At 33.9% G+C, this 22745-nt stretch overlaps 2 protein-coding genes across 2 annotated transcripts in view; one reads left to right on the forward strand and one right to left on the reverse strand.

Annotated features, from left to right (window-relative positions):
• The window catches only part of Ndfip (Nedd4 family interacting protein), a 46291-nt gene that overhangs the window by 13582 nt on the left and 9964 nt on the right, over positions 1-22745 (reverse strand). The gene's annotated exons all lie outside the window — the stretch shown is intronic.
• On the forward strand, positions 5911-22341 carry LOC111502063 (equilibrative nucleoside transporter 3). The gene is made up of 8 exons (XM_074181530.1): positions 5911-6346; positions 7446-7609; positions 10075-10169; positions 15220-15270; positions 17382-17828; positions 18853-18938; positions 18992-19185; positions 22014-22341. The coding sequence occupies exons 1-8, from the start codon at positions 6068-6070 to the stop codon at positions 22123-22125; spliced, it is 1428 nt and encodes a 475-aa protein (XP_074037631.1). The 5' UTR covers positions 5911-6067; the 3' UTR covers positions 22126-22341.

A 22745-nucleotide genomic window follows, 5' to 3' on the forward strand; every position in this document is an offset into this window, starting at 1 on the left:
TACATATCTCCTCTCATGACCACTCTTAAAAAAGATGGTTCGAGTTTGTCTTGATGCAAGACACTTGAATTCTGTTATGCAAACTGATCGTGAAGTTCCATGGCGCATTGAAGACATTGTCCGTTCATTGAATGGAAAAAAGTTTCTGTCAAAGATCGAGCTTTCTAACTCTTACTGGCAGATACCTTTGAAACATGAAGATCGAAAATATACCGGATTTATCGTAGGAAATAAAACTTATCAGTTTTGTGTTCTACCATTTGTTTGGAAAAAGCGGGCGTAACTGTTAAAGGAGAAAAATGCCGCTTCATTCAGAAGGAAATGCATTTTTTAGGCTACATCGTGAGTCCGTTAGGTATGCGCCCGGATCCCGACCGAATACAAGCGATATCGGACTACCAACGTCCAAAGAATGTTAAGGAGGTACAGAAATTCCTTGGGCTTTGTAATTATGATAGGTCTTATTCATCCAGAATGGCCGAGCTGTCCGCTCCTCTTACTCATTTACTAAGAAAGTATTCACGATGGCAATGGGGAGAGGCGCAGGAAAAGTCATTTCAAGACTTGAAGAAAGAACTGGAACGGGCTACGTTATTATACCACCCTGATCTGGCTCTACCCTGGTATGTCGCAACAGATGCCAGTGATTATGGAATTGCAGGCCAACTTTTCCAAATTGTGGATGGGGAGAAAAGAGTCGTTGCGTTACAGCGTCAATGAAAAAGAGGTCCTCGCCGCCCTCTTATGTATCCAAAGATGGAAAACATACTTGTTGTCGAACAAATTCTCATTATATACAGATAGTAGTACGCTCACTTACCTCAATACTTGCCGCCTACTTTAGCCAAGAATAACCCGCTGGTCTTTGGCCTTACAGGAGTACCAAATGGAAATTGTTCACGTGAAAATAGTCAAGTGGATGCGTTGTCGCGTTTTGCTTGTGGATGTTTTCCGATCACATCTGATAAGTGTTTTCAGCTTTATCAATTGAAGCTCTCGAAACTTTTGATAGGTACACTGAATAGAATTGTAGAGTACCAGAGTGACGATGAATACCTCTCAGATATTATAACCAATCTTCCATTAGACCCGGATTTACAAAAAAAGTTCGTTCTCCATAACAATATTCTGTATAAAAGGGGGAACTCGCCTTCCGAAATACTTCTCTGTGTACCAAAAAGTATGATAAAAGAATTAATTTTAGGATATCACTGTACGCTGGGACATTTTGGGGTTTACAAAGTTTGGGTAGTTTCACGTGATGAAGTTTATTTCCATAACATGCAGAGAACAAAAAAAAATACCTAAAAACTTGTGATATTTGTCAAAAAGCGAAGATATCAAAACTACCTAACCCGCCGCAGATGCAAATAATTCCAGAATCTAGAAGTGACTTGTTGGCTATCGATATCCTGGGCCCAGGATAGGCACTTCTTATATACTAGTGGTTTTAAATGTCTTCACGAAATACGTGAAAAAAGCGACTTCTAGGACCATATTAAATCGACTGACGACTAACTATTTTCCATTACATTGTCCGACTATGCGTATCTTTACTTCGAAGATTTGGGAAAAACATTGTCTGACTTAGGCATAAAACTAGTGTTCATATCGGTCAGACATCCCATGACTAATCCCTCTGAACGCTGTATGCGAGAAATTGGTAGGATATTGCGGACCTATTGTCATGAACGCCATAGTAAGTGGGTTTCAGACATAGCTCTATTTCAGGATATTTTAAACCACGTCGTACACGAATCGACGGGGTTTTCACCTGCCGAATTAGAATATGGGCAAAAGAGATTAAAACTTTCACCACCGACTGTTCGTCACCCGGCCACCATGAAAGACCTTCCGCTAACCGAAAAACTAATTCTGGCTGAGGCTACTTTGAAGCAGAACGATTTGGTACTTCTTGAATATAACAATATGTCTTCTGCGATTCGGTCAGAGACAAAGAAATTACTGCTCCTTTTTCAAGGTCCATACCGGATCAAAAAGAAAGTTTCAGAGGATGTGTACGTATTGAATCACGTCGACAGACCGGAGGAACGCGGCACCTTTCATGTCAGTCATTTGAAAGCATATCATAAGCCGGTTACTCCAACTTGAGTACACGAATTAAATGAGGTTCGTTCCAACCAGCGTCAGAAACAGTTTCTGACAGTCAGGATTCTGCGCAGTAATGTGATTGCGTTCCAACGTGAGTTTCCAACCATTAGTAAACTATCAGTTTTCTGTTCCATCCAAGATTCAAACCTGTTCGAAATCTATCAGAAATGTTTGAGGATTATCTTCTGACCATTAATCTGACGCATGCGTTTTCCGTATTACTGTTTCTGTTTTATGTTCATGCAACTTGCAAACAACATAACCTGCAAAAATTGTTATAAAATAACTTATGTATTTGCTGGCGCAGGAAAAATTAGGAATTCTTCAAGTGAACCTGAAATATGAACATCTTTAATTACACAAATTAACTATTGCGGTGACCTACTTTTATCCCAGTTCCATGTTGATTAGTAAATGGAATAGAGATATAAAATATATATACGAAAAACTGTGATTTAAAAGAAGCTGTACAAAATATCAATATATCTTTAAAGAACATTGAATTATATCTACAAGTGAATAAACTCAAATTGAATATTAATAAATCCAAGGCAATGATGGTTACAACAAATTCGAATCAAAGAAATATTGATACTAACGACGTTAATATCAGCATATTCAATAATCAACTCACAATTGAAATGAAATTAAGTACCTAGGATTTTCAAAATTTTCGAGTGGGATACAACCAGACTATCTTAGCAGATATTTAGTTCGAAATAGTGACATTCATTCATATAACACAAGAAATGTAATACATTTTATTGATCCCGAACAAACTATAAGAGTGGAATGAATTCATTGTTCTTTAAAGGTCTAGCTAGTTTCAATAAGTTACTTGATGAAATAAAACATGTAAATTCCTTAAAAGTATTCAAAAAGTTATTATTAGAATATATCAAATTGTAATACATGATGCACTGTAAAATTATATACGTGTATAAATTATTCATATATGCATAACTATATACTGTATATTAGGATTCCTGAAATAAAGTCTACTACTACTACTCTCCAGAAATACACTTGATTAGATTTATTTTTAAAGGTTATGTTGAAATTCCATGCCAACCTCAATTGAACTATCAGCTGTTCCAATCAGAAATTTCAAATTAATCAGAAACCAATATCTACCAGACATGCGCGTTGACAACGATTTACAAACTGTTGGAAATCTGTTGGTGACTCAAGGTTGGAACGAACCTATGAATTCGGATCTCAAGCTGAAGAGGGGGGGGCGAGATGTAGCAGAGCACGGGTATTTTTCTTTTGAGTTATTTTACGTTTACTCCGTTAACATATATTTTTTATACATCCTTTATAAATTTATATGATGGGTTGCTTGTCACAGCGATCCTCGGTATGCCTAAAAACCTCGCATCTATTGAAATGTACAGAAAACCCGCCACCGTTTTTATATCGGAAACTATTTTATTGAATTGCGTTGGCAGAGAGAGATTTGTTGAAACTAAGTAAAAGTCCGTGGTTTTATTGTTGCATACGTATTATTCAGTTTAATATAATTTGCCTGGGGCCTGAAAGGTTAAATAATGCTTGTATTGTGGCGACTCGTGCCTGCATCTTATTTTAGGTAGGCAATGGTAAAGCCACTAGTGTTCTATTGTGATAATTAATTACATCTTATTTTAGCTGTATATTCGCGAATAACCATCCATTATTGATGCCTGTATTGTTCACTCATTTCACTCCAAATCAGTAAAAGTTCCATATTACAAAAGCAGCAGTCTGATTTTCCCTGACCACCCACGAAAAACCCTGAGAGAAAAACCCATTCCTTTACAAGCTATACAAAAAAATTGGTTCAGTGAATGAACTTTTTTGTTGCGAGGATTATTTTGATGTAAATTTATCACATTAATTTGTCCACACATTCATTTACAATGATTGTGTGGACGAAACTTTATTTATTAGCTAAACATATCTACATTCAAATATATTGCTTAATTTTATTTCTCTATGCAGCAAAATATTCAAATTTGAATAATTACACTTCATAAACGCTGTAATTATTGAATTGGATGAGAAACTATGTGCTTATTATTATTTAAAATTTCCACCTGCGGTAAATTACCTTGATAAAACTTTTGTGGACTGAATATATCTTCAGCGGTCCTAAATAATGCAAAATTCTCGTATCTAGAGAATGTTCACTAGAAAATAAATATTTCGAAATATTCATCTCTCTCAAATAACTACACCGTTGATTCGACTGGTAAATGCCAGCCAAAAAACTACTACTTCCCCGGCTCATACCACGCTGGATATTGAAATATATCCGAGAAACATTTATGTATGATACCTCAGAGACCTCAGACCGCTTTTGAGGTATTACCTCCCATCAGTGCAGGAAAAATCCGACTCAAACAGCAAAGTGCCTGGGACTTGATTAATTTCAACGCGGCTCAACTATATGTTGTTTAAAAAAAATTGTTTTATAATATGTTTTTCCGTTAACCAGCTATCGTACCCCTACAAACAACAACCCTCAGAAGCCGAAACTTGTGCGAGCTAAGGACTAACAAGGTCTTACCTTTTAACGTGTGATACCTAACATGGGTTGGACGATAGCGAGTGGAAATCGAGCGTTCTGCCTGCGACTTGAACCACCGACTCACACATCGGCCGATTTACTGAGTGAACAAAGCACGCACGTCGAACCACCCGGCTACCGATATGCATGAAATCTTCCTCTAAGAGAAATATCGTTATCTAGTAACAGCTCCATCTCAGTCATGGTTTGATATCTGTTAGAATCACGGATATTTATAACTAGGTATTGCAACAGTATTGATAACAAATTGAAAATTAATCACAAGTACAGAAAGTATTAATCAAGATTCAAACCAATAAAATAATCAACTATTCAGTTGAAAAAAATTGTTTCGAAAGCATGAACCAATCCAACATTTACCATTGTTGAAAAATGATCGACTTCGGCTTATAATTGATGGGAAGTATGATATACCTTTCAAAAAACAGGAGCCACAAAGTCTATTTAATATTCTATTTTCTTTGATATGTGACCGCCCTTCCCTGGAATTATCACGCAACTGCAAATGATGAACACTGAACAGTTAACGAAACCACAACACGTGTTTCGCCATACAATAGCTTTCTTAAGTGTTTTCATACACGACTATGTAATGAGTTTGAGAAAGCTATTGTTTAGCGGTTGCGGTTTTGTGAACTGCCCAGTGAAAATCTCACAATGAAGTATCGACCAATTCCGTCACATATCGGGAAACATTCATTATAAGTCTGAAGACAACAGCCTTCTTAGGGAGATAAATGAGCGGGTAGGCCTTATTATAACAATTGTCACACTCAAATTGTTCTGATTGAATATTCTCCCAAAGGATTTGCCTAGAATCAGGTATTTAATCGAGACTGGAATCTTCTTTCACAATGTTATCAAGGATACAATTGTTGTAAAGCAGTATTTTCAATGAAGCCTAAACCTAACACAGTACCCCTTAAATGAATCAGATGACATGAATATGAGTAAAAACAAATAATCATTTCAGATTCATTCAATATTCTAATTATTTCATCACTACTTTCTCACAGGCACCGCTCTGAGAGCGCCTTAAGGATTTTCCTGTAGAGCTTGCGTTTTCTCCTTTAAAAAATCCATATTGCAACAAGTGTATCTGAAGCTGCTGATGTGTTGTCTCGAGACGACTTCTCCATAATGTGCCACTACCACAGTATATTTACATTCTACCACAGAATACTACAGTAGTTCCGATTCCGATATTCTGTGATTTTACTGTGCCAATTCTGTTAATCACAGCTGTTTGCCAAGGTTATTCCGATGACCGATGAGTGATCAGTAAAAGTAGCTGAAGGCCATACCAGCATTAATATTTTATATATTTTATTTTATCAGTATTAGCATTATCAACATAATGCGTAATAATTGTGATAATAAATAATGACACTAGATACAAAAGGAAGAAATGAAGGCATCACATACCCAGTCGTAAAATGTTTAGTAGGTAAAATGGAACATTCTGTTAACACCACACCATTGTTAGGAGATGACCATGATTCCGATGATGAGCAATTTCAGCACGAGTTTAACACAGACGATAATAAGCCTTTGTTCAAACCATTGGAACCCCGAGACAAATTCAATACAGCCTACTTGATATTCTGCTTACTAGGAATTGTATCATTACTTCCTTGGAATTTTTATGTAACTGCAGATGATGTGAGTACTTCTCTCATACTATTCATTCTTTGAAATAGGTACCAAATTATTTCTGATGTTGGTGACTAACTTCTACTCTTTGTCAGTATCGCCTTTTGATTTTGGTCACTTCATTATTAAATGTTCCATTTGAATTTTCAATACACATGAAATTAAGGAGGGCATATAACTAACTTTCTTCGGATTTTTAAGAATTTGTCGTAATATACAGAATGTAAAATGTTGGTTACCTATTATATTCTTTTTGAATTTACAAAAATACCACATCTATTTCCTAAAATATACAGAAACCAAACCCAATAAGTTTCAAAAGTTATAATTTTATGCTACAGGTAGTTATGTCTCATTCATGAATTTGTCTCAGTGCAATTTCTTTGTAGAAGGAAACCTATGAAAATACGATTCGGTAATACCTACCCACTTACTCCATTTCAAGCACAAAGAATGCAAGTAACTTGAATTAGAGCCTAGGAGGATGTTTTGAGACTAGAGAATGAGTAAACAGAAACCTAAGTACAATGACGTATTCCTCATGGATCACTTTTTGCTTCCTTCATACATTTTTATTTATGTGGATTATGCAACGTTTATTGATACAAATATCCCGGGGGGATATATTTTCTCAAGAATTAGTAGTTGAGTTCCATAAGTATTGAAAAAAAAACCCTCACCTAATACTGATTAATACTGAAATGTGACACCTGTTTGTATGAAATAAGTTATTTATTATTACTTTTATTATGATTATATTCAATGATAATTTTCGGAATGATCCAAAGTTGTATGTACGGTTCTCAAATGATTTATTTGAAATTCATTTTATTAAAATATTCCGTAATAGATTTTTTGTTACAGCTTATTCATATTTTCAATATACAACCCTTATGTTTTCCAAATAATCAGAAATTGTAGGTCAGATGGTAACTTATTTTGCATGCAGGAATTATACAAAATCTCTCATTGAGTTTCTATCTAAGGATAAATAATCAATCACATCATTCTTACTTGATTGAATCAAAAGATTGGATCAAAGTGTTGTATATTCTTAATAATTCATATTTTGATGATTTATGCCTCTGATAAGTTTATATTTTTTCAGTACTGGATGTACAAATTTCGAAATGTAAGCAAAAATGAGAGTATGGTGGGTTCATCCACAAGTGGACGCACTCCACTCCAGGCAGAATTCACATCTTACTTGAGTTTAGCGTCTTCAGTTCCAAATTTGGTGTTTTTAGTCCTGACTACTGCTATAAGCCATAGGTGAGATTATTAATTCAAAGTGTATTGGAAAAATTCACTTCTGTACAAATATACTAAAATATGCAAAAGTTCATCGAAACAGCCAAAAAAACTGTTAGAAAAAACAAAAAGGATAATGAAATCTTTCACGTGTAGTCAGTGGGCATACTTGAAGACTGGCTATAAATCAAATCATCTAGAGGAACTATTCGTTCAGGCCAGTCTCAACACCCTACACAGTAGGTTAATGGACTGACACCTATCAGAAAACAACTACTCCCCTGGCTAATACCACGAAGGGCGTTGGATTATATCCGACAGGTGTCAGTGCAGGATTCTTCACTGAAGTTATTCCTGCATATGCTGTTGGCGATACAACTGCCGCAATAGATTTTCAATTATTGGAACACACTTGCAGACCGGTTTTGGGCTGTTTGGCCACTCGTCAGTGCAAGGTAGTGTATATCATCAACATAAAGTCGATGATTTCCGATAATTGAAAATCGAATTTCGCCAACAGCATATGCAGGAATAACTTCAGTGAAGAATCCTGCACTGACACCTGTCGGATATAATCCAACGCCCTTCGTGGTATTAGCCAGGGGAGTAGTTGTTTTCTGATAGGTGTCAGTCCATTAACCTACTGTGTAGGGTGTTGAGACTGGCCTGAACGAATTGTTCCTCTAGATGATTTGATTTATAGCCAGTCTTCAAGTATGCCCACTGACTATACGTGAAAGATTTCTTTCCTTTTACGAGGAATTGGGCAAATTTGGATATGCAGTTGGTTACCTCGTTCACAAGCAGATGGAGCGACGACAAACCTGTTGTTTGTTGTAGTCTTCAGCTTAGTCCGAGGAATGATACTCTGACGGAATTCGATTTTCAATTATCGGAAATCATCGACTTTATGTTGATGATATACACTACCTTGCACTGACGAGTGGCCAAACAGCCCGAAACCGGTCTGCAAGTGTGTTCCAATAATTGAAAATCTATTGCGGCAGTTGTATCGCCAACAGCATATGCAGGAATAACTTCAGTGAAGAATCCTGCACTGACACCTGTCGGATATAATCCAACGCCCTTCGTGGTATTAGCCAGGGGAGTAGTTGTTTTCTGATAGGTGTCAGTCCATTAACCTACTGTGTAGGGTGTTGAGACTGGCCTGAACAAATTGTTCCTCTAGATGATTTGATTTATAGCCAGTCTTCAAGTATGCCCACTGACTATACGTGAAAGATTTCTTTCCTTTTACGAGGAATTGGGCAAATTTGGATATGCAGTTGGTTACCTCGTTCACAAGCAGATGGAGCGACGACAAACCTGTTGTTTGTTGTAGTCTTCAGCTTAGTCCGAGGAATGATACTCTGACGGAATTCGATTTTCAATTATCGGAAATCATCGACTTTATGTTGATGATATACACTACCTTGCACTGACGAGTGGCCAAACAGCCCGAAACCGGTCTGCAAGTGTGTTCCAATAATTGAAAATCTATTGCGGCAGTTGTATCGCCAACAGCATATGCAGGAATAACTTCAGTGAAGAATCCTGCACTGACACCTGTCGGATATAATCCAACGCCCTTCGTGGTATTAGCCAGGGGAGTAGTTGTTTTCTGATAGGTGTCAGTCCATTAACCTACTGTGTAGGGTGTTGAGACTGGCCTGAACGAATTGTTCCTCTAGATGATTGGATAATGAAATGAAATAAGAGAAAATATTTTACAATCTAACTAGAAAAACCTTGTTACCGCAATTATCCATACATAAAAATGGATCTGAATAACAAAATCTCTATGTACCTCTGCTAGTTAGTGCCTCAAAATATTCATTGAATAAAAACATTTTGAACTAGATTCTCAGAGAGACGAGTATATTAAATTTGTCAGTCAAACAATGTCAATTTTGATGTATTTTATCAGTTCGGACTTCCATTGTCTAATATAATATAAATTGATTTGAAGTCCCAGTTATCACCCGAAGACGATTGTGGATACTAACAATCGAAACGTCATGACGTAACTTGGTTTGGAATCTTTTTATTTTTCATTATTTGTTGATAATATTTTTAGTCCCAGTTATCACCCGAAGACGATTGTGGATACTAACAATCGAAACGTCATGACGTAACTTGGTTTGGAATCTTTTTATTTTTCATTATTTGTTAATAATATTTTTAAAATTTTTAATTTTCAGCTTTTATTAATATTCCTATTTTTTATTTTTTGGTTGTTGCCTATATGTTATTTCTTTGTAATTTCAGTTTTTTTGTTTAATAAAATTGTTATTTTCGGTTAACGTTTTTAATTTTTTTTCAGGGATTTCAAATCAATATATATTATATTAGACAATGGAAGTCTGAACTGATGAAATACACCACGAAACATTGTCAACCACCTTCAAACAAACGTCAATTTTGATGTTTACTTCTTCTGATTAATGTTCAGTAGAATAAGAGAAAATTCAATTTTTTTGTTTCAGAGTATCTCTAAATGTAAGGGTTGTAGGATCTCTTTTTGTTATGCTGTTGTTGATGTTGGTAACATTAGTATTTATACAAGTCGATACTGACAAATGTAAGTACTGTATAACTTCTTTTGCTATCTTTAGCATATTTATCTAGATTTTTGAATCTATAATGAAATTACGAAATATCAAAGCATAAGTGACTGGTTTTATTGAAGATGCTTTTTTAGATATTTTCAAGAAAACTCAAAAAGGTGTCTATGAAAATGTTTATGATCTCCAATCGTTTGAAATTCTGTAAACCATTATTAGAGGTAGAGGTAGTCCCTGTCTTGAGAACATTAATTAAAAATACAACGATATCATTGTACAATAGCTCCATTCAGTTGTTTCTGTGGTGAAAATTTTTAAATTCAGAAGGAAGGTATAGTTCACTAGAGCCCATATAGAGCCGATATTTCTAATGAAATACCAGTCAAAAATCTATTTTGATTTTTTAAATAAATTCAAGTCAGGAGTTCTACATAGAACTCTATATATTTTATCATTTGATAGAATATACAATTCTCTTTTCAATGGTCACATTAATGACCATTAACTTTTAAAGTGGTGTCAGAAACTATTTTCTTCAAATCAAATATTTCTTAAATTCATGATTATTCTAATACAAATATGGCATGAAATGAGTAAGTTAGAAATCCGAACTTCATTTCAATTTCTTCATATAATGAAGTCTGATTCAATTATCATTAAATGCTTGAGAAAGAAAAATGTATATTGAAATAACTCATATCAATTATTTATAAACATTAAATGCTTGAAAAAGAAAAATGTATATTGAAATAACTCATATCCATTATTTATAAACATTTCAATCATTCTTTTAGTGTCAAATCAAACTTTGAATTCTGAGCATTATCTTCCAATATTATGAAATTTGATTTTTATTAGATAATATCAAGGCCTAATCCGAATTATTTAAATAGAAATGATGAATAGTTTTTGATTTGCCAATATCACTGAATCACTGTAGACTTTAGAAGTCTGTTTAAAAACAATCATTTAGCTCAGGAAGATTAGCTCAAAACCCTGGAGTTGAAAAAAATTTGAAAGTATGAAATTCTAAAAGTAGTTTTGAAACAGATTTTTTTGTCAAAAAAGTTGAAAGTTTCACTAGCTAACTGTTGAAGAGGTTTTACCTTTTAACATGTGATTTCTAGCATGGTTAAAGTATTGATTCACTCAGATGTTGTTTTCAAGGCAATTAATTTATAAGTATTTGGTATGAATATGGTAAAAACCTCCTTTGCTAAAGCACCTTGATTGGAAGAGGAGTGGAGAAAGGGGATTGAAAGTCTTTTTTTAAATGGGTTTCAAATTTTTTTTATATGCTTTACTGAATGAAAATGAAATCATTTTATGTGGCGCCGTTCATTTGTATGTGAGATGAGAAATTTGAAGCCACCAAATTGCTTGGTGAAACGCGCATTGTGAAGAATATTGCATTTCTGGTGATTGTGAAAAGTGTTTCTTTTGGATTTATTCTACACCAGAGATTCCAGTTTTGCCTTTTATTTTTTCTATGATGACACAATAGAAAATCCCTTCAATTTTAACTGGAAATGAATCCAAGTCAGAATTCTAAGTATAAGCTTGTATATTTCCTCAAACCATTAGATAGAATATGAACATCTTTTCTGAACAATACAACCCACTTATATTCAAAATAAACCACCTCCAAATTCAAAATGACGGCACTATGACGTCATCTTTGGAAATATTGTCAAACAACTTGATGTAGTGAGAAACGTAAAACGAAGTTTGTTTAGTTTGTGGGGAAATATCATTATATATGTACCCTTCTACATTTTTTTGTACCAGTGAAAAAGTGAACAATTCAAAGCCTCTTTATCTCATTGCTAGTTGATAACTATTCACTCACTTTTTCTCTGGCACAGAAAAATGAACTGCATAGTATCTTGGATATTATTTTGTAGTAAAGCAGGCACACTTAGCATGAAATATTTATTTTCTAGTACGTATGTATCTTTCCGTGTCTTCAGACAAGGTTTGATCTCTGTTAGGTATTGGTACATAGAATGTTTCTTCCCCGCTTGGGGATTTATTCACGAGATGGAGCTGTTAGTAATTAACAATATTTCCTTTAGAGGAAGGTTTCATACATACAGTAGAGCCACGTTGACATTAATCGAGTTCCAGGCACTTTGCTGTTTGGGTTGGATCTTTCCTGCACTGATGAGAGGTTTTATCTCAAAACCAGTCTGTAGGTGATCTAATCGAATATTTTCAGCATGGTCATACTGCTGGATGAGCGTGGAACATCTACGAGACTAACCTCTGTGAGGGATCTTGCATAACCGTCTGTTGTCGGATATAAGTCAATATCCAGCGTGGTATTAGCCGGGGAAGTACCTGTTTTTCGGCAGGTATTTACTAGAACCTACGGTGTAGGTAGTTGGGAGAGATTAATATTCCAAGATTTTATTTTGAAATATTTATTTTTCAGTACTCAATGTTGAATTAAAAAAAAAATACCACCTCCTATTGAGATTTTAGAGATAAATGAAGTAACATATCCCATTTAAAAAAAAGAATTATATTCACATGTGTAAAATTAGGCTGGCCTGTGAGTTCGCATTGGAGAAAGTGATCTAAGGGCTTGATTGATTTGATTCTGTATTACTTGATAGATCTTCAAAACGAGAGTAATGTTTAGCTTTAATACTGACCGGAGACTTCTGTCTTGGTCGTGGAGAAAAATAACTAATTCTAAAAATCGATATTGAAATACTTATTGACGAATTCCAACTTGAGATTTTAACTTCAAATATGGATAGTACTTCTGGAGAATCTTACGTGACCAACTCGGAATTTCTATATCAATCAAGAAGAACATTGGATTCCGCCTACCTTGATACGCTGACGTGTTGCTCCCTAGTTCTTCTCGAACGGTAACACTTTTTTTATCGAGGGTGAGTTTCACTTATAAGAATAGTTAATGATTTTCTAAAACTTTTTCTTGTTATATTAAAGTGTTTGGTCCTTTTGTGAAGACAAAGATCAATCCCACTCCCTCGTTACTGAGCTAATTTACTCAACCCTTTTGATTTGCTTAATAAAACAAGAGATGATATCTTTTCTGATTTATTGGCGAGGAAGGTCAAGAGACAATATTACGTAACTACATAAGAACAGAACAAAAATAATTTACAAAGAGATAAGAAAACTTCTTCTACTGAAATTACACAAAACAATTGGTGAGGAATCAATTAACTTTTAATCGCTAACCTTGACTTTTCCCCAAAAGTACCCCCAGAATGGCAACTCTAGATAACTTGAGAGATGACAACTTTAATAGTCATAAAAAAAATAAGCTGATCAAATAACTGACCGTAGATGCATACTTTGGTAGATGTAAAATGATAGAAAGGCAGTCTTACAAGCTTCACTCACTTTTTGAAAAACAAAGAAACCAATGAGATAGAGTTAAAAGAACTGTGAGAAATAATCTTTTTACGAACACTCGATACAAAAGAACGAAAGTTTACTTGTTGAGAATCAAAATGTAACTAAACTTGTATTTGACTATTTTTTCCATTACAACTATTTCCTCCTCCTAAGAAATTATATTTTCTTACTTTGGATTTCTTATTGGTTATTGGGTGCCAATATCGATTTCGGGCCAATCTGAAAGATCGATCCTACTGTCTATTCGTTTTGAGGGTGGTTAACGCCCATAAAATCAGAATTGAAGTTACCACTTCTGTCGTGGGTTTACCTTAAGGGTTCCTCAAAAGGTGGCAATACTTGTAGCCAAAATATGAGATAATGTTTCAGTCTGTGCTAATTCAGTTATTCACACTAAAATATAATATGATGGAGGTGCGTGCATTACTTTACATTCTTTATAAACCTATGACCTTCCTTCATGAGAACGGTGATAGTTGTCCGTACAATTTTTATCTCTTCGTGGGTAATTGTTAACTATGGCTTATGAAATTTGCAAGAAATACTATCAAAAAACTTGCGACCTTCGTCCAGAGGAAGAGATAGTTCTCATGTTGCCTTTCTATTTCTAATTACAATATATGTTCTTTATTGAAAAATATTCGTTCAATAACCTAATGTCTTTCCAATATTATTCAGAATACTCCCTCCCGAATTTTTTCTTGATAACTAAGCAAACTTCGTCTTCTTTTGTTTTTCACCACATCAATTATTTGACCGATTTAAACACTCTAATATTGTTAACATTTCTGTCCAAATCATTTTTGGATTTCTACAGATCGAGTTCATTGTACAGAGTGGACCAAATTGGACACTTAAAGGAAAACTCCTGTTTTCAAACTAGATAGATGAAAACTGTGGCTGTGCCTGAGGGTCAAATTTTATGTCAAACTTAATGGTGAAAACTGCGTATCGATATCTATGGTCGTCCAAAGCCTACTTGATCAAAGTGTGTGTTTCAAAGTCTACATGAAAAAACCTAAAAGCTCTGTATTTCAAAAATGACTAGCAAAACATCAAGTGTGCTACATTTTTGGAAAGGTAATTTTAGGCTCTGTTGAAATATGCAGAAATATATAGGGTCTCTCAATAAAAAAATATTTTTACACCATTGAATTCTACGTAAAATAGTGATTTTGAAATATTTTCAAAGAAACAAGAAATTTTTAACAGGAAAAAAGTTACAGCAACTTTTCGAAAATGCCCGTTTTTGAAAAACATGCTGTACCAATAGGGAAATTCTCGAACAGAAATGAATGAGTGGAGAAAACTTAATTTAACACTAAGAAAAAAAGGAAGATTGGTTTAGAGTGGGTACAACAATCCTCAGATCAGAAATGTTAATTTTACCAATGTGTTAATTAATGCATTTAACATGACAAACTGTATTAAGATGTGTCAATAAAATAGATGAGAACTGTAATTTGTTGATTGCATTAAGGCAGAATAGTTCAAACTATTGTTGGAATTATTATCAACCATTTCACAGTGACATAATTCAGAATAGGATTTCGAGATCGATTAGTCTTTATGACTAACGGAAAGAATGCATGGAAACTATTTGTAGATTCTCAACTTTGTTAAAATGATCCTTTCCTTTATAACTTTAGAAAACACCTATTTACTTTTTAGGGCAACAGACGTTCTTTGGTGTTACCTTAATATCTATAATTCTACTTAATGGTAAGTATACTGATTCAGACAAATCTACATTTGTTTAAAAAAATAGCAATAATCATTTTATCACCATATGTTACGATAAATTAAGTACCTTTGACGCATTTTAACAATGTTCATTTGGTCAAATTGTCGTTTGGACTTGAATTATTGAAATGACTGAATAAATTCATTAATGTAAAGCGAATTGAAAGAATTTCTTTCAACACAACAATAGTTGTATTTCCTTGAATTATTTTTCATTCATTTCAATTTTTCATTCCTGTTTTTATCTAATTATACATCACTGTGTTGAAAATTGTATTTTGGTTAAATTTGCATATACTTTGTCACTATCATCAATCCATAAATAGATCTATGTATCCTTAAGAGAGTATTCATTTTGAAAATTAAATTTTGGTGAACGGAATGCATCAAAAATTATTGACAACGGTTAAGTTTTTAAATGTAACATTTTAAATATGCCAATTTTAGGGGAATACCCACAAGTCAATTCAAACCATTATCCAACAAATGAAAAGGTTATTTTGTTACTTTAATTCATGCAAAATTTCAACAATGTAATTCTCGACCATAAAATCTGGGGCATCTGAAGACTCACTTTTGTTACAGCTGTACTATTCAGATTTATTCTTGTTTCAACACGTCAGTATCATAGTAGTGATTTTTTTTGAAGTATTATTTGAAAAATGCAGTTATCATAGAATCAGAAGCAAATATGATTAATTCCATCAAATTGAGCGTAAAGATCAGTAAGAGAAAATACCGTCATGCACAGGCACGAAATAACAACTATTAGGTTGTTTCAAAAAGTGTTGTCCGTTTTAATGTCATGTGTTTTTGTAGCTCCATATTTCAATAAATAATAATTCTACGGAGTCGTAGTATATAGTGATCGATAGAGAATTTTGTAGTCTATATATTGATGCCGTTCATTTTTTCCTAGTTTAAATTTTTTGCCTTTCAGCTTATGTCGTTGCTAAATTAGGTCGTTGAGCGATTTTTGGCCAATTTTTATCTACCAATTCAAATTGAACTAAAGCGCTGCCAAAACAGACAGAAAAATTAAATAGGCATTTAGCAATGATAGTGTTAATGAACGCACCATGAGGATTTGAGGATCCTAGTGCTATATGGTATGGGGGAAGAACTGAGCGTCAGCTCCCAAGGGGTTATTGATGGTTTAAAACGTATTGGAAGGGTTAATGACATCGAACAGTTGATGCCCCACGACTCGAATGATCAACAGAAATTGTCATGTTTCGAGGTCTGTTTTTTTACTTTTGCGCAAACAAAACGATCCTTTTTTGGATCGGATCGTCACGTGTGATGAAAAGTGGACCCTCTACGACAACAGGAGACGTTCAAGACAGTGGTTGACCCCGATGAGTCACCCCAGGCAATTCTCAAATGCGAAAATCTACAAAAAAAGACCATGGTTACTGTATGGTGGTCAGCGGCGAGTGTGATTTACTATAACTTTCTGCAACTGGGCCAAATCATCACAGCAGAGTCCTATTGTGAGGAAATCGACCAAATGTACCGAAAATTGCGTCAGCAACTGCCGGTACAGGTCAACAGAAGAGGTCCGATCCTGCTCCACTACAACGCACGTTTACATGTTTCATAAATCGCCGCCCGAAAATTAAACGAATTGAGTGTCAAAGTTTTGCCTCATCCACCATACTCCCCAGATCTCTCGTCAACCGACTACCATCTTTTGAAATTTACTCACTGGTAGAACCTTTACCAATCAGGACCAAACGAAAACAATGTTCATTTTGACGGAATCAATCGACTTGTGTTTTGGTTGGCTTCCGGGTCTTGCCGTGGTCTTAAAACGTTTAGAGATTATAACCAAAAAAGACCACAGCAAAACCCGGAAACCAACTAAAACATTAACGCCAGCCGTGAAAGCCTACATTCCTGTATTAATAAACTTGTGTTACATTGGCAAACGTGCACCTATTCAAATGGGCACTTATTTTGATTAAATTGAAGAAGTAATCAGTAAAATATTACAGATCAAAGTAGACCCTTAAAAACGGCCAAAACTTTTGAAACAGCCTAATACCAAGCCAGCCTTGTCGATGAGTGATGTTGCTTTTGTTTTTTAGTGTGCAGCGCCATCTTTTCTGGAAGTTTATTTGGTGCAGTAGGAAAATTTTCTCCCAAATACATTACCGCCGTCATAGGGGGTCAAGCTTTAGGTGGAGTATTTGCAGCTTTGGCTCAGATAGCTTCTCTTTCGATAGGAGCTTCTTCGACTCATTCGGCTTTGGTTTATTTCATTATAGGAAACTTGACGATAGCCATATCGATATTTCTGTACATTATGCTGGAAAAGTCTTTATTTTTCAAGTATTATATAGCTGATCATGCTGTGATAAACGAGTTGTTGACCAACTCGTTACCAATGAATTATTCTTATAGGACGATTTTGAAGAAGATGTGGTGCTACGGACTATCGATTTTTGTTACTTTTGCAGTCTCACTTGCAGTGTATCCTGGAGTAACAGTTCTGATTGATTCTGAAGGCAAAGGACATGGGAATAGGTGGAATGGTATGTATGTAGCACACTTGAGATTTTATTCATTTTTTATATAAAAACATTTACAATTAGAAAGTGGTTGTTACCCTTCATTAAGCATTATGAAATGACAAGCTGATGTTCACAACTTCATTTGTCTGGAATTCAAGTTTTTTGGGATCTTCTAGATTTTGTAACAGCAAAAAGTACTTGTGTAATTGCCCAGGTTTGATTCATAGGAAATTCGTTTTACAAACTATGAATATAACTTTTTTATTTATGGACCGAAATAAATAAATCGAACTCCAATAATAGTTTTACTCAAATATCTTCCATGTACAGTGATCGGTTTTTATTATATGTATTGATACTGTTTTAAGGAAACAGTTCTAGCGTCTTCAAAGGCCCAAAGTTCTTACGTAAATTCAAGATATTGGTTTGAAAAATGAAAGGTTTTGTTTTTATATCAAAGTTGCAAACCATTTTCTGAAAACTGTAGCTAAAAATCGTTATCTTCTGAAACTAATGTATCAGAAACTTAACCCTAATTACTAAAACTAAAATAGCTACACACATTACAATTGAAAAAATTAATTGACAATGTATGCATTTCCACATTTTGGGATCAATGGTTTGGGTGAGCTAAAAAATTTTAGTATTTTATGACTTTAACATTATTGGTAAGTAACTTGTTTGATTTCAAAAAATTATGTATCAACCTTTCTACAGCACATAACTATGATAATAATAATAATCTTTATTTCAACTAGGCATCCTAATATACAAAAACATTTTTGAAATTGGATGTACAAAGTCACAGTACAACTTCATAACAATAAAACATGTATGCGCGTAATTATCCAAGCATTCAATGAATATAAAAAAATAATATTAATTACAAATACTAGATATATATGTTATTATTATATCAATGATAAACATAAAGAATTCATTCATTGCAGTCTCACTAAATTGGAAAACTAGTTTTTTGCCAATCTTTAATATCACTTATAATTACAATTTAATTAGGAAATGTTAGAATTTTTTTTTTTTTCAGATGTATATTTTGTACCAACAATAGCGTACTTACTGTTTAGTACTGGAGATTACTTGGGCAGAATTCTTGCCGGTAAAGTACTCAAGGTAGTACATTCACTATTCCTAGAGAGACATGATTATTTTCTTTTTCATTTCAGCCCCGAAATATAACAGTATTGGTTATTTTGAGTTGTGCCAGGTTTATATTCATTCCTTTACTGATGTTATGTAATGCGCAACCTCGACATTTGGCCGTTGTGTTTGACAGAGATTACCAGTATATCCTTATATTATTCCTGTTTGCTGTGAGTAATGGATACCTTGCTAATATAGCCACCATTATGGTACCAAAGTAAGTAAATAAAAGTGAAGTGGCAAGTATTCATCGTTATAATCAAGTTAAATGAACCTTCGACTTATAGTGAATATGGAATAAATGAAAATCAACTATTTGTTGAACATATTCCAGACTTCCTATTGAAATAATATACAGATTTTCAATATGAAAAATTAATTTAAAACATTTGTTTGTTTGAGAAACTTCTTGTGAGGAAAATTTCTGAACACGATTTTTCTAAATGAAAATTAATGGTATTCAATAATTTGCATAGATAGATAGACATATACTTTATTGTCTAAGAAAATACAATCTTATTGACAAAGCTTGTTAAAAAATCTGGTATGTATAGCACTTCAAAGAATAAAAGAAAAAAAACAAAAATACAAAGTCATCATAAGAAAATGTCCAGACTCAGTCCAAAATTCAAAATCATTATTTCACAAGTTGAAAGCTAGAAATAAAATAAACGATAATGTATATGTATAACTCAGTATAAGATTTTTAAATATAGAAAAGTTTTCGATAGTAGAAGATGAGATTTTGATGTTTTCTTCCAGCGTAGAATCGCATATTTAAGAATTAAATGGAAAAAAAGAATGATAAGTTATCAGCCATTTCGATTTTTTTTTCATTATTCTGATTGTTAAAGCTCCTTTACTTGTTGTATTGCACATATTAATTATATGATCTATCCACCTTAAATTTGAATCAATATTAACATCCAAGACCTTGACACCTGATTGTTCATTTAGACTTGACCCCATAGTTTGAACGGATGAAAATTCTGTTTTTTTGTTCATTCAATATCAACTCACTTGGTATGAATCAAAACCTTGCTTTTTCTGAATAATATTCAAGCTTTTCTGTGAAAAATCGAATTCACCCAATGTTCTGCTTAAAGTTGTAACATCTGCATATATTATAGTTCTGAGATTTATTGGGGTCATAACATATGGTAAATCATAATTATATAAATATATATATATATATATATATATATATATATATATATATATATATATATATATATATATATATATATATGAGAAACAGTAGTAGGGCCAGTATGGACCTTTGGGAGAACTCTAATTAACTTAATTTTTTCATTCCGAGGATCTGCACATTCTATCACAAATTCCTTCTAAATGTTATATTCTTATATCTAAGCAAACCCGTCGGACTCCATAGACATTCAGTTCGTTATAATGATTTGATTTACACAAAAGCTGAAATGAGGCCATTGAAAACACTAAAATATATATTCCAGTGGGACATAACCTTCATGAAAGCATGTTTAAATTATATCTGATAATGGTTCAATGTGTATATAACATTTGATTACAAAAGTGTTCACACCATTCGTATCTTCAGTTCTTTTATTTTTGAGTTTATTTATTATAATTAAAATTGAACAGCTAATATAGTTTTCCAAGTTTGTTATCAGCTCAAGGAAAAAGCACTGGAAAGAAGGTGAAAGAACTATACAACCTTGCATGCACTTCTGATGATATATTCATCACTTGAGAGGTAGTTGGTACAATTACTTCTGCAACTTTTGTAGTAGAAGTTGCTTATCCAAGGAGTCAGCGCCTCAGTCATCACACTATATCTCAAAATCCTTTCCTTCAAGTTTATAAAAAAATTATAATTTATTTTTCAAATGTACTGTTTCACATGAAAACTGAGAAAATGGGGAGTTTCTAAAGCCATCAAAGTTTTCATGTATTTCATAACATGGTAACTACACATTATAGATCGTCGATCCAGACCAATTTTTTATGTTGATATGATAAATGTTTGGAGAAGTAATGCATCCCTATATAAACTGCAATGTTTATCAATACTTCTGATTTATGTAATTTTTATAATGACTGAATAACGGAAAGGAACTGAATTGACTCTCAGAGCATGTCCAAACTATGACTCTCTGCCTTTTTGTCAAAAATGAAGTGTATTTTGGGTCTGCAAACACATTTGCATTATCTGCACAAGCAGATGTGATCAGTGAGATTGAGCCTCTTATGCTTTAATTTTAGAGAATCCTATAAAAGCAAGTCCAATGGCGTTAAATCTGATGACACTGGGTGGTCACATCATTCATCCACAGCGCTCTATCAATCAACCCTCTAGGTTAAGTTAGGTACAAAGTGAGTGGGTCTTTTCGACCCTTCACCGCAACCCGCAAGGGTTAATTGTGGCTCACACCTATTCACACTCGACCAAATAAACACAGCTTCTTAACGAAGCCGATTAGTTTGTATGGGGAGTGGTCTTTCAGGTCAGATGGTAAGAGTACGGCCCTGCCAAACTCTAAAAACCTGACTCGGTCCCCAGCGGGGCATGCATAAAGTATGTGCTCTGTTGTTTCATCATTTTCCAAACAGAGGCAACACACACTGTCATCCGACAGTCAGTCTCTGTTTGGTATCATGCTTCGAATTGTGAATAAATGTTTTGGAGTGAGCCAATCCTGGAAGATTCTGCCAGAAGTCCATAAATCTTGCCATCTAGGTGTTCAATCTTCATTTGGCAAAGCCTAAAGCCATGCCAATTACAGGTATTGCCAGGAATACACACCGGAGACAATCTGTTAAGTCTTCCCATCGAGGAGAGTCAAACCCATAAGTTAATTTATTGACAATGTAAAATAATTGAAATTTTCTGACCAAGACTCTTCTAATATAAGCTTGTTGAGAACTCACGACCAACCTAAAGAGCAAAACCATCTACATGAACAAAATTATTCACAAAAAAACCAGAGATTCTAATGTTACCCTTCAATATCAGCGGACTGTTTTCACCAATAATGACCATCATTTTTTTTTTCAATATTTTTACAGGGCGGTGGACCAACACGAGAAAGAAATAGCATCATCGATCATGACGATTTTTATGGGATTTGGATTAACTCTCGGATCAACAGTTAGTTTATTTATGGTTCGACTTCTGTAAGATGTATTTTACAAATAGGATCTCAGTGACACATTCCTGATTACTTAAATCTAGTCCATAAATAGAATCTGAAATATATAATTGCTGTTCTTAACTTATTGTATACATATCCCATTAAATGAAAAGAAAAAACTGTTTTAACATAATACTTTACAATTAGTGCAATCCTTGATGTGACATTATGAAAATGTTTCAATAAATTATTTTTTGATTTTAGTGATGATTTATTATTGCTTTGATATTTTTTTTTTCATCCTGCATGAAAAAAAAGTCCACAGTATGATTTCAAGAGCCACCGGCAAACATATATTTCAGCCTGTTGGGCATCATCAGTACCGATGAGTAACAATGTTATTATTCAGTTTAAAAATTAAAAAACAAATTTGGTTTGTTAAATATCCTCTTTTTCTAAGCTTACTTTTACACCACCTTTAATCTATCACGAAAATGTGAGAAAAAATGTGAAACGTGTAGCAACTTGTGGAAGATAATAAGTAGAGAGGTCGTACCTTTCAACGTGTGATTCCTAGCTCGGAGGAGTCGTGAAAAGTTGTACTGAAGTGAAAAAATTACTGTTGATGTCATGCAGATGTAGATATATATATACTATCCCGACAGTA

This window comes from Leptinotarsa decemlineata, unplaced genomic scaffold, assembly GCF_025532065.1.
Source record: "Leptinotarsa decemlineata unplaced genomic scaffold, Ldec_3_MD MMD2_tig00026314_RagTag_RagTag, whole genome shotgun sequence".
Taxonomy (NCBI): Eukaryota; Metazoa; Arthropoda; class Insecta; order Coleoptera; family Chrysomelidae; genus Leptinotarsa; species Leptinotarsa decemlineata.

Bases quoted from the DNA above. Each gene is read 5' to 3' on its own strand.
- LOC111502063 (XM_074181530.1), top strand. From the start codon at position 6,068: ATGACACTAGATACAAAAGGAAGAAATGAAGGCATCACATACCCAGTC. The intron at 7,610-10,074 runs GTGAGATTATTA...TTTTTGTTTCAG, and splicing joins ACTACTGCTATAAGCCATAG to AGTATCTCTAAATGTAAGGG. The intron at 18,939-18,991 runs GTAGTACATTCA...TTTTCATTTCAG, and splicing joins TTGCCGGTAAAGTACTCAAG to CCCCGAAATATAACAGTATT.